Source organism: Aotus nancymaae, unplaced genomic scaffold, assembly GCF_030222135.1.
Source record: "Aotus nancymaae isolate 86718 unplaced genomic scaffold, 86718_ANA_hifiasm-v0.15.2.pri h1tg000106l, whole genome shotgun sequence".
NCBI classification, from domain to species: Eukaryota; Metazoa; Chordata; class Mammalia; order Primates; family Aotidae; genus Aotus; species Aotus nancymaae.
This window is the reverse complement of record NW_026988521.1, coordinates 2,318,206-2,331,113: the sequence shown is the minus strand read 5'-3', so window position 1 is coordinate 2,331,113 and position 12,908 is coordinate 2,318,206. Positions and strand designations below refer to the sequence as shown.

General features: G+C 53.6%; 1 protein-coding gene and 1 non-coding gene across 6 annotated transcripts in view; both read right to left on the bottom strand.

The window, feature by feature from the left end:
• CARS1 (cysteinyl-tRNA synthetase 1) overlaps positions 1-9,398 on the bottom strand; it is a 56,173-nt gene extending 46,775 nt beyond the window's left edge. For 4 of the 5 annotated variants that reach the window (XM_012456151.2, XM_012456152.2, XM_012456154.2 and 1 more), the window contains exon 1: positions 9,302-9,398. In XM_012456151.2, the coding sequence (XP_012311574.2) occupies positions 9,302-9,326 (25 nt within the window). In that variant the 5' untranslated portion in view covers positions 9,327-9,398. Of the gene's footprint in view, positions 1-7,098; positions 7,367-9,301 lie in introns of those variants that run through there. The other variant, XM_021677044.2, reaches the window with a different exon arrangement.
• Positions 343-509, bottom strand: LOC135272154 (U1 spliceosomal RNA). The gene has a single exon (XR_010340246.1). It is a non-coding gene; the product is annotated as a U1 spliceosomal RNA (small nuclear RNA).
• Positions 9,399-12,908: the final 3,510 nt, after the last annotated feature.

The window sequence follows — 12,908 nt, the reverse complement described above, 5'->3', positions numbered from 1 at the left end:
GCACATGTATCAGGCAGGCAGGCAAGGCAGCCCAGAGCCACCAGGCAGAACTCAGAGACAGGGGCTGGGGGATGGCACAGAACAAAGAGAAAGGTGTCTAAACCCTTCCCTGGACGCCGAGCATCCGGAACTGGCAAATGCAGAGCGGTCACGCCAGCTGGGGTTGCGGGGGTGGCTGCCTAACAGATACGGGTTTCCTCTCGGGTGATGAATATGCCCTGGAACTAGGGAGAACTGAAGGCTGCGTGACAGCTTCGTGCACCAAACACCACGGAATTGTGCCCTTTTCATTTTATGCCGCATATACGACTTAGTTTTTAAACTTTTAATTTATTTTTCCTATGAGGGAAAGCACGAACACAGTCCCACACTATCAGGAATTATGCAGTTCAGTTTCTGACACTTGGGGAAATCACAGTGGTCAGCACATCCGGAGTGTAATGAACGGATAAGCCTCGCCTTGGGAAAACCACCTACACGTTGTGGTATGTCACCTGTCAGGTAAGTACGTTATGTGAATTTTACCTCAATTTTTTAAAACTCACAACAAAAATCCCCCAAACCAAACCAGCTTCAATTCTTCCTCCGGGTGCTGAGGGATGAAGGGCAGGGAGAACCCCACACTGACAACATATGTCATCTACACCCCTGTACCAAGAGACACCGGGACTCTAGCACGGCGTCTACAGGTCAGGGCCACAGCCCCAGAAGGAGTGAGTCCCCTCAAAAGACCAGCCAAGAAAGCATAGGGCTACCAGGAGAATGTGACTACTACAGCCAGCCACAACTGGCCACCAGCCCCAGGCCCCAGCCTCCTTCCTTAGAGCCTTCAGAGTAGTAAGCGTGCGCCTCCACCACTCAGGGGTATCACTCGAGGACCTGAGAGCCGCTGTTCTGCATGTCACCACGGGGAGGAGCAGAATCCTAACTTTCACAACCGCCAGCTGCAGACAAGGCCGCCTTGACACACACACGCTGACCAGCCCCATGCTGTTTTTCACTGAAGGCCCCCTGCTCGCCCTCCTTCCCCTCCTTCATTCTCCCTTTAGTTTGTATTTATTTTATTTTTATTTTTGTTTTTTAGAGACAGGTCTGATTCTATTGTCCAGGCTGGAGCACAGTAGCACAATCAAGGCTCATCACAGCCTCAAAATGCTGGGCTCAAGTGATCCTCCAGCCTAAGCCTCCTGAGTAGCTGGGACTACAGGCATGTGCCACCAGGCTCAGCTAATCATTCTCCCTTTAAATCCAAAAGTCATCTCTGCTGAATCGGCAAGAAACGCAGCTCCTTTCCCTACTGTCAGGAATTGGGGAATAAAATCTGTCTCACCATTCTAAGGAATATCTGGCTGCAATTACCTTCGACATGGGAGCTAGAGACCAGGTGCCGTCTCCAGAGCCCGCCTCCCTCAAGTGGGGGCAGAGCAGGCAGATGGCACCAGGCTGCTGGCCAGGGGAAGGAGTCTGGTCCCTGTCCCCATGAGCACGAGTGCATCCGAGCCTCGAACCAGTGATCGTGTTTGCTGAGAGGACTGTGGGAAAAGGACCGACGCCTGCTCCTTCCACACAGACGCCCTCTGACCCCAGAGTTCACTCAGGGTAGGAAAGCACATGTCTGGCCACCCCTTGCTGTGCCATGCGCAGCTGCCCTTCCTGGGCACAGGCTGCCCGACATCACAAAGCCACTGGGCATGGGTGGCCTGCACGTCATCATCTCCCGCTCTGCCCTCTCCCGTTCCCTTTCGTCCCCCATCTTCCGTGTTTACTCCCTGGCACAGAGCCAGAGTCACCCCAACCAAACCCATACAGCTTCTGAAAACAGAGCAGAGTGTGTTGCGAGGGTAACTGCACACAAGCACCTTTCTCTGCTCTGCCTAGTGTGGGGAAAACCCTTCATGTCAGGCAGATAACTGGTCCTTCCCAGATCACAGTGCTGTCAGCAAAGAGGAGTCAGAATGGACTACGGCACAAGTGCCCGCTGGGCTGAGCTCCTCATCTGCCAGGGAGCCCACGGAGCCACGTGATGCCCCAGGGCCTGGCCTCCACAGCCGCCTGAGAAGCTGTCCTGAAGCCACCTCTTCTCTGCAGTAAAGGGGTGGGCATGGCGTGGGAGAGCCTTCCTGAAGTCTCAACATGGACACAGGCCCTAAAACAGGCTTCCTGGGATGACTCTCGCTGGTGGGATGAGTGCAGCGTCCCTCTAACTGCCCTGCTTCCCTCTCACTGCAGGGAGCCACTGTCCCATCTGACCTCCGTAAGATGGCCATCCACTTCAAGCAGCCACAGGTACCCAGAAGCAAAGCTCTGGCACACTCTCTAGCCAAAATTGGAATCATGCCCCTTTACAAGTTATTCTTGGCCGGGTGCGGTGGCTCACGCCTGTAATCCTAGCACTTTGGGAGGCCGAGGTGGGCAGATCACCTGAGGTCAGGAGTTCGAGACCAGCCTGGCCAACATGGAGAAACCCCATCTCTATAACAAAAAAAATGAAAAAAAAACAAAAACCAAATTATTCTTAGGAGCACCCACAGCCACTCCACAGGAGGACCCAGGGCCTCTAACTCATCACCTGGATTCCTGCAAGGCAGGCACTGCCACCTGGAGCCAGCATGGCTCTTCCCTCCCAGCCACAGGACTCCTGCGGCCCTGCTGAAACGTGCAAGTTCACATCACAGTCCCCTAACACCCACCTCGCCAGCAGCACCAGCCAGTCCTTGTGCTGGCCATGGGCCCCCACCTGGCTCACCATACCCTAGTCACATGGTTCCTCCACCTGCTGCTCCTTTCTAGGGGGAATGCTCTCCAGATACCAGCAGGCCCCTTAATCCTTCGTAGCTCTGCTAGTTGCCAGCCTCCCCCAGGCCTTCAAGAACTCCGTCCACATGGCGCCCGCCTCTAGACCCCTGAGCCTGGCTGCCGTTTCTTTCTACAGCACTCCTGTCAAACACACGCATGGACTGCTCTCCTTCACCATCTGCCCGACCACTCCAACTGCTTCATTCACTGCTTGATCTTCAGCATCTGAAGACGCTGCGTGTGATACTGCAGATACCGGCTAAAGCTGCTGAGGGAACAGATGAGTGGACAGCAGAACAGCACCACAGAGCGCATCCCACCGGTGGCGGGCTGGCGTTCCCCTATGGCGCTGGGCCTCCCCCACCCTTCTCAGGACACCTGCGCAAGGACCAGTGCTGGCAACCGGCCACAAGGGCTTGCTTAGCAGGAGCGCTGCTGCCCAAAGATACCAGAGCACAAGAACAAGTCACTTTCACTTTAGCTCTTCCAACAGTCCCAGGAAAGAGAAACACAGGGCAGACTCTGGCCCCGCTGAAGGTGCCCGCAGGTGCCGGGAGCTCACCTGTCCCATCTCCACAATCACCGGCCCGGTCTCGGCACTGGCACTGCTGGGGCTTCCCTCTGAGAGAGGAAGGAGGCCGCTCACACGGAGATGCACTCTCCTCCCAGCTGGAGACGAGATCGGGGAGGACAGAGGCAGAGGGAGACCCGCCATGCCAGCTCCACACACCCCAAAGCGAGGTCCTGGAAAACTAACTCTAATTAAATATCAGACTCCTCCAAACTCTTTTGCAGAGCAGCTTCCAACCAGGAGACTTCTGGTTCAGCTAGATACTCCCCTCCAACAGTCCTGCAGCTGCCAGCAGTGGTCCCATTCACGATAAAGAAAATGAAGTTCACTCAAGATTAGAGAACTTGCCAGAATGACGGACAGAGCCAGAAGGTGAGCCTCATCCCCTCATGGGTCAGGCCACAGTTCGAAAGCTGTGTTCCCCGGACGCCGACCCTCTGCGCTTCCCCTTCCCTGTCCCCTCCCTGAGCCTTGGTCTTGTGCAACTGCTTATGCTGGGTTGGGCTCCAGGACACCAGGAGGGAAGGAGAGGCCACAGCAGCACCCTGAGGAAGGGTGACACAACATTGGCTTCCAGATCCCACCCACCCCCGGCCCTAGGCAGCGAGCTGACAGTAATGTCTCTCACACTCAGGATAGATTCTGATGAAGACAGGAGACCGCCAGCGATGCGTCTGAACACTGGCAGTGATGATGGCTGATGAGGGGATTACGGGTGATTTTAATTCCCTCTTTTTCTTCATGGCTCACATGTTCTGCATGTGATAAGCATATGCTACTTTAAAAACGAGAAAAACATGACATGTCCTAACGACTGCAATGGCTTTTGAGTGCTAACAAAGCAGTCTGGTTGCTGAAGGCGCTGTGGATCCACTCTGGAGAGTGGGCGGCCCCGAGCCTGTGGGGCTGAGTGCCTACACTAACACACACGGTGGCATTTCCGCATGTGCTAAACACGCTCATAACATCCACCTTGTAAAGCTGCAGGTCATTAAGACAAATTACACTTGTAAAATGTTTAAAAGCTGCCTGGCACAGAGCCAGGGCCCAGTTTGCCATCATTATCATCATAATCGCTCAGTTATTATTATAATAGCCGCACGTGATGCCCAGAGAGTCTCCTGGAGATTTCCTGGGGATCACACACTCATTTTTATTGAATTAATTTTATTCTTTTAAAAATTCATTACCATATCTGCCTTGATCTTGGACCACATCACTCTTAAATGCAGCGTCTAGAGCAGCCTGGACTGCTCATCAAAAGAGAACCAAGCGCACGCTTGGGAAGCACCCGCTCAGAACAGAAAGGTGCTGGTGCCCGGGGAAGCACAGGAGAACCACAGGCTCCCACGAGATGGAGGCAGTCATCTGGGCAACTGTGGTAGCTGCATTTAAGCGTGTCTGGAGGAAACAAATAAAAATAGGTCAGCCTTCAAGTGGTCACGGGTTTGAGCCGGGCTGCGGTCTACCAGTCTGATGCTGAGACCAGATGAGAACACTTCTGAGCAGACGACAACCTCCCAGGGACCAGCTTCTGGACATCAGCCCTCACTGTAGAGCCTGCACACTCCATGCCAAAACTCCTGCTCTGCCCCCACGGGAAGCAATGTCTGCCCCCAGGTGACCTTGCAGTTCAGTCCATAAACACACTGAAGGCCACGGGACTGTCCCAAAGGTGGATGCTGATTATCACCAGCTACAAAGCTTTACAGAACATTTACTGAAATCAAATGCAAGTACCAAGCAATCACTCAGCGCAGGTACCGAGCAATCACTCAACGCAGATACCAAGCAATCACCCAGCACAGGTACCGAGCAATCACTCAGCACAGGTACCGAGCAATCACTCAGCGCAGGTACCGAGCAATCACTCAGCGCAGACGCCGAGTAATCGCTCAGCGCAGACGCCGAGGAATCGCTCAGCGCAGACGCCGAGGAATCGCTCAGCGCAGACGCCGAGGAATCGCTCAGCGCAGACGCCGAAGAATCACTCAGCGCAGACACCAAGACAAATCCACACCAAATGAACCACATCCCTGACATGTCAAACAACCATGGCAGTGCCACCTCTCCCTCTCTCTTTCCTGGCTCTTTCCTATCAGCATTTATTTTTTATTTTCTTATTTTTTTGAGACAGAGTTTCACTCTTGTCACCCAGGCTGAAGTGCAATGGTATGATCTTGGCTCACCACAATCTCCACCTCCCGGGTTCAAGCGATTCTCCTGCCTCAGCCTCCTGAGTAGCTGGGATTACAGGCATCCGCCGCCACATCCAGCTAATTTTTTGTATTTTTAGTAGAGACAGGGTTTCACCACATTGGCCAGGCTGGTTTTGAACTCCTGATCTTAGGTGATCCACCCGCCTCAGCCTCCCAAAGTGCTGGGATTACAGGCATGAGCCACCACACCGGGCCTCCTATCAGCATTTAAAACTCTCTGGGCTGCCCTGTTTCTCTTCCTGCCTTCCTTCAGGCATGGTCCTGGCCTGCCACCAGCAGCAGCACCTGGAGCTCCTTAGACGTCACATTCTTGGGCCCACCAGAGATCACCAAAATCAGAGTCTCTGGGGTGGGCCCAGCAAGGTTTAAACCAGCTTCCCCATGGGTGGGCAGCTTGCTAAGATGCAGACCCTTTCACAGCAGGTCTGAGTTCCTAATAAGTGCCTCAGTTTGGTAGGGGTCTGCACCCCTCACTCACCCTGACCCTCTGCCCACTGACCCTGCTACTTCTAAGGTCCCACCAGAGTCCTCATCTTGCGGGTGTCCAGCCAACACCTCACCCTGCAGGTCACTCCCGTTCTGCACATGTTCCCCTGGTCCTACCCCCTATAGCTGCTCCTCTTGGGTCCCTCTCAATGACCCACTTCTTGACCAAGAAGTGCTCAGACAGGGGACTGGAAAAAGCCCCCAGACATGAATCATGGGGAGGAGAGAGGTACATGCACCCCTGCTCTCACCAACTAGGAGCCAACACCACCCAGTCCGAGACCAGAGCCTCCTCCCACAGGCGAGGACTCCCACCTCTCTCCTGCTCACCAGCCCCCTGGAGGTCGAGCTGTCACTCATTCACAGAGGTGTCCCCAAGGCATCATCTCTTACCTGCAAGAACAGCATCTCCATCTTCCTCCTTACTGGGAAGGAGGTTATTCATTATCAGGAGAATCCAACATCCCTCACGCTGAGCCCGCGGGGTGATCAGACAGCAGGACTGCCACCTGGAGCACCCACACTAGAAATGGCTTAATCTCTACCTCAAGGGTACTGCCTAAGACTCTTCAAGTACCTGAAAACATGGTACCGGAGTTCATAGAGGAGCAAACATTTCATTTGGCTCTGGGGAGCACATCAAAGGGCATCAGCTTCATTCTCGGCTGCTTTAACTCTCTGGGTTGAGTTACTCTGAGTGAGTCTGAAGAGCATCATCAAAAGCAGCACAGCACAGCAGTTTAAGGTCCCTATTGAGTCAGGCTTCCCAGGTTGGAAGCCTGGCTCTGCCTCTGGCTAGCCATGATGGTGGACAGATTGCTTGACTTCTCTGAAGCTCAGGGTTCTCATCTGTACAAGATGCCAGCAGGATCTTCCTCAAAGGGGCTTCTCCAAGGGTGGCAGGAGATAACAGATGTAAAGCATTTAGAGTAGTACCTGGCACAGACTCTTGCTGAAAAAATGCTGGTTATGTTATTACAAAGACCCTTGAATAAAACTGTATAAAAATTAAACTGTAAGTCTGACCTATCGAGCAGCCACCCAAGTGGTATCCCAAATCTGTAGGGAAAGGCCCTGAGGTAGGCTCCATCCACCCCAGAAAGCTCAGAAATGAAACTCATCCTTCTGAAATGATCAGGGCCCTGGACAGGCACCAAGCCTACGCACCTTCAAGACTACAGAAAAGAAGCTGTACGCCCAATGAGATCACGAACGAGAAACTGATGTTCTGAGTCAACTTAGGGAAAATGGTCCGAAAATGAAGGCCTCCTTGAAAAATCTGGGAAGATGGTCACTTAAAGCATTTACGACTGGATTTTACTTCCTGTTCCTATCTTTGAGAGCCTGTGTGTGGTGGGAGGAGGCGACAGTAAAGGGCAGGTGGGCCATGTCTTGGGGCAGAAGAACACTGGCTAGAGACGCTGCCCGCAGGCTAAGGATGGGAAATCTGCCTGCTGCCCTGACAGCCGGGAGTGGGCAATCCCAACCTACACGGCAAGCTCCAAAACTAAGGCAACTCTTACGGAGCTCTGAAAACCTCAAGCTCCAAAGCTATTTTTAAAAACAAGATAAAAACACTACTAATATGTCATTTACATTCACAAAGGAACCAAAATCACATTTTTATTTTAAAAAAACGAACAGGCTCTAATTTTCAACATGGACAGAGCGCTTATTTAGTGCCAGGCAGTGTTCTAAGTCCTTCTCATCTATTAACTCATTTATGCTACAACCTCCAAGGTAGGAGCCATTACCCATGGTTTCCTGTGAGGAGGGGGCAGAGCTGGGACCCAGGGCCAGTTCGAGAGCTGGGGCTATTAACCACAACGCTGTTTTACAGGAATCTGGGTCACTTCTGAGGGCTGCCTTGCTCTGGGGCGGGTGGAGATGGTGCTGGAATCCAGGCACACAGGTAGGGTGGAAGGTGGCATGCCTGGAAGGTGACTACCTCCTGCCACGAGGCATGAGAGTGTATCCCTGTCATCCAGGTGTACTCATGTCACTAGATTACCCAGGTTGTTGAACTACCTATCTATAACCCAGTGAACCCTCAGAGGCAAAGGGCACCACCAAATGCCAAGGAAATCTTGGCACGATCTAAACTGGAGGTAGGTAGGTGCTGGAGGTGTCTTAGAAGAACTTGCATCTAATTTTTGCAAGAGAATTAAAAACTGGATACTGAGAATGTTTCCTCTGGAAAACCTGCTCCAGACTGTCAGGAATCTGGGCTTTCTGATTCAGCCTCTTGCCTTTCCAGCACCTAAAATCTTGCTGGAGGGACAGTGAGAGACCCTGTGGTCTCTCGAGATCTACCCGCTGGTGACATGAGTGACTGGGGGAGCTGACACAGCTGTATCCCCGGGAACCTCCAGGGTTGGCAATAAAGTGGGGCAGTAATGCTCTGACAAGTAGCTTGCAGTGGACGGCTGCGGAGCTGGAGATGAAAGCCTTCATAGAGCCCCAAGCCCTTTTACTGTGTGTACGCGTACCCCTGGCGTCCTCTGCCCCATTTCCCTAAGTACCAACCTCAGGTGCCCTCCGCCCACCTCTCGGATGCAGCCAGGTCTGGGCAGAAAACCAAAACAACTCTCGCGCCTTTGTATCTCCCGCAAAGTCCAGCTGGGACAAGACGGGGCGAGGGCCCACCCAGGCACTGGCTGAGGAGAGGCTGTCGGATGTAGGGCCACTTCCCAGTGTGGGGATACAAAGGGTCCTCGGCAGGAACCAAGTGAGGAAACGGAGGCAAGGTGGTATTGGCAGCGCCTGGTCGGGCTCGGGTGCCCGCGGGGTCTGTGCTCCAGCCACGAGTCTGGTAGCCTTTCACACAGGGTCCCCAGTGGCCGTCCCTGGGAGCTGGGCACCCGCTGTCCTTCGGATCCCAGGGCGTGCCGCCCCTCAGACCCCGGGCACCGCCGCCCCTCAGACCCCGGGCACCGCCGCTACTCAGACCCCGGGCACCCCCGTCTCTCGGACCCAAGGAAGCGCCGTCTCTCAGACCCCAGGCACCCCCGCCCCTCAGACCCCAGGCACCCCCGCCCCTCGGACCCCTGGCACCGCCGCCCCTCGGACCCCGGGGCACCGCCGCCCCTCGGAACCCGGGGCACCGCTGCCCCTCGGACCCCGGGCACCCCCGCCCCTCGGACACAAGGCCTCGCCGCCCTTCGAGCCGAGCACCCAGCGCCCAGGCAGGCCCCAGCCGCCTTCAGCCTGGCCCAGCCAAGCCGCTCACCCTGCTCCCTGGAGGAACCTGCCATGGCTGGGAATCCCGGACCCGCAGCTGCGGCGACAGACACTTCCCAGAATCTGATGCAACCGCCGTCCCGGAAGTCCCGCCCCGCCCCGGGCCCGTCTTCCGGGACACTCCGAGTCGCTAGGCAACCACCAGGGGCTTCGGGCGTCGCCGGCCCGGAGCATGTTGGGAGCTGTAGTTCAACCCCACGGCACCCTGCGCTCCAGAGCATCCCGCGGCCAAGCATTCAGTGTCCGGGCTGGGAGTCGTCAGCCCAGCCGCGGGGAGACAGACACTAAAGACTGAGTGTCCTGTGATAGCTGTTTAAGTTACGATTGTACTAAGCGCCGTGGAGACCGGGCCCAACCCGGAGGACAGAGGTGGCCTCTGGGCGGAGTGTGCTGGCGAGACTGGATGGTTCCTAGGAGCCGACCTGAGCAGGGCCTGGGGATGGGCGGGAAGCGCGCTCCAGCCAAGGGACCGCCCTGCCACTGACCCTGCAGAAAGCAAGCCCCTGTGACGTGTTCCGTGAACAGGCTTCTCATCTCCTTCTCAGACCCCATTCGAGAGCCATCCCCAACCCCTAATCCCATCAAGTTCCTTGGGGCTCCTGCCTTCTGTGTGCATGGTGTCACTTCCCAAGGATATCCCACCCAACGTTTGTGTACCCACCCACAATGAGATGAAATGCTATTTAAGAAACACTTTTAGTATGTCAAGAAAAATCATTAGCCAGGAGGAGTGACTCATGCCTGTCATCCCAGCACCTCGGGAGGCCAAGGCAGGAGGATCATTTGAGTCCAGGAGTTTGAAGCTACAGTGAGCTATGATTGTGCCACTGCGCTCCAGCCTAGGTGGCACAGTGAAACCCTTTCTCAAAAAATAAAAAATCCTCTAGCTGCTTTTTGGAACCTCATGTCTAATTTCATGATAAATTCTTTTTTTTTTTTTTTGAGACAAGAGTCTCGCTCTGTTGCCAAGCGCTAGGCTGGAGTGCAGTGGTGCGATCTCTGCTCACTGCAACCACCGCCTCCCAGGTTCAAGCAATCCTCCTGCCTCAGCCTCCCGAGTAGCTGGGACTACAGATGCGCGCCACCACGCCTAGCTAATTTTTGTATTTTAGTAGAAATGGGGTTTCACTATGTTGGCCAGGATGGTCTCTAGCTCTTGACGTCGTGATCCGCCCATCTTGGCCTCCCAAAGTGCTGGGATTACAGGCGTGAGCCACCGCGCCCGGTCCCATAATAAATTCTATTGGTGGCTGAAAAAAAAAAATCAAGAAGGAAGAGTTTGTTTACATCTCCGCAAAGACCCTGTAGCATCTGCTGTAACTGCTGCCTAGGATATGGGAGACTCTGTGAGACCCCAAGTGAACCCAAAGAAGGGACCAGGTCCAGGGATTAGGGGACCAAGTTCCAACCAGGTCCGACCGTGACTCTCACGGTGCCTGTTGTTCACTCATCACTCTAGGACCATGAATCACCCGAGCCCAGCACAGTCACATGCCTTCCAGGGAGAAGGAACTGGAAGCACCCAGGAGAGTCAGAAGCCTCTTGGAGATACACGGTCGGCTAAGGCTCACCCTGCCCTTCCTTTCTTTCACTGGGAGTCTGGCTGTGAGACCTGGGCTGAGTTTAACTTCTCTGGGCTTTCAGAGGTCTTGTTCTTGAATCTTCAAAGTGGGGCCAGGCTCGGTGGCTCGTGCCTGTAATCTCACCACTTTGGGAGACCGAGGCAGCTGGATCATTCGACATCAGGAATTTAAAACCGGCCTAGCCAGCATAGCAAAATCCTGTCTCTACTGAAAATGAAAAAAAAGTCTGGTGGAGGTGGCTCACGCCTGTAATCCCAGCACTCTGGGAGGCTGAGGGGGGCAGATCACTTGAGGTCAGGAGTTTCAGACCAGCCTGGCCAACATGGTGAAACCCTGTCTCTACTAAAAATGCAAAAAAATTTAGCCGGGCATGGTGGCATGCTCCTGTAATCCCAGCTACTGGGAGGCTGAGGCAGGAGAATCACTTGAACCCAGGGCAGAGGTTGCAGTGAGCTAAGTTCATACCACTGCACTCCAGCCTGGGTGACAGAGTGAGACTCCACTTGAAAAAAAAAAAAAATCTGTAAAGTGGGAGTGTTCTTGCAGAATTGTTAGTGGGGATGAGACATAACCAGTACCTATCAGGCGTGGTGGCTCGTGCCTGTAATCCCTGCATTTTGGGAGGCCGAGGTGGGAGGATCACTTGAGGCCAGGAGTTTGTGACCAGCCTGGGCAACATAAGGAGATCTCATCTCTAAAAAAAAATGTAGGCCAGGCGCAGTGGCTCACACCTGTAATCCCAGCATTTTGGGAGGCTGAGGTGAACAGATCACAAGGTCAGGAGTTTGAGACCCACCTGGCCAACACGGTGAAACCCCATCTCTACTAAAGATACAAACAGCCGGGCATAGTGGCGCACACCTGTAATCGCAGGTACTCGGAGACTGAGGCAGGAGAATTGCTTGAACCCAGGAAGTGGAGGTTGTAGTGAGCCAAAATCGCACCATTGCACTCCAGGCTGGGTGACAGGGTGAGACTCCGTCTCAAAAAAAAAAAAAAATGAAAAATTAGTGGTGTGTGGTGGTACATGCCTAGTCCCAGCTACTCAGGAGGCTGAGGCGAGAGGATTGCTTGAGCCCAGGAGTTCAGAGGCTGAAGCGCGCTCTGATTGCACCAATGCACTCCAGCCTGGGCAATAGAGTAAGACTCTGTCTCAAAAAGAAAAAAGTCCTGAAAACAAACCGAAACAGAAGCACCCGGAATGTAGCATGTGCACAATAAATGCTTACCTTTCTGCCATGAAAATATGGCAGCTAGCTGGCAGGGGCCTATAATCTAGAATTATACAAGCATTTCTACCACCCTCTCACATTTTTTCTTAAAAACATGGTATGTTATAAAATAAAAGCAACATCTAATGTTTCTTGATTATGCCCACAAAACTCAAGAGGAAATTGCAGAAGAAGAAATAAAATATTCAAATTTAAAAAGTGAAAAACATAAGACCACAAAACTTATATTTGACAGCAGACTATTTTCTCTGGTGTCATCAGTGAACGTGAAAAAGTGAACCTCAAGTCTCCAGGAAAATTCCTTGTAGCTGCGTGTAGGCAGATGTTCTTCTTTCTCAGAAATAGACATTAGACCTTGACATTCGCTCCAAAGGTGTAACTCTAAACAATTGCTATAAATGAAGAATTCCAGTTACTGATCACCACAGGACATATCCTTCAAAAATACTTTTCTGCATTTTCCTGTGAGGGGAAGAGAGCAGAATTATTCCTGGAGAAGAAATCCGTACAGCTCCTTGGAGGAATTCTACTGAAACAGAACCAGAATCTGCTGTCTTGCGGGGCAGGTGGGCCTCACAGGAACAGAGTCAGCCTGCGGGCGAGTCCCCACGGTGCCCGTCCACGAGTGGAAAGGGCTCACAGCCTGCCTTGTCCTCAGGGTCGAAGCCTGTGTGGTCAGGGCTGCCCTGCTTGGTGGGCAGGCAGGATCCTGGACCCGCTGTCCTGAGAGTGCCCCCTAACTCTGACTCCAGCCGGGGCCCAGCTCCCCCAGCCCTGGGGA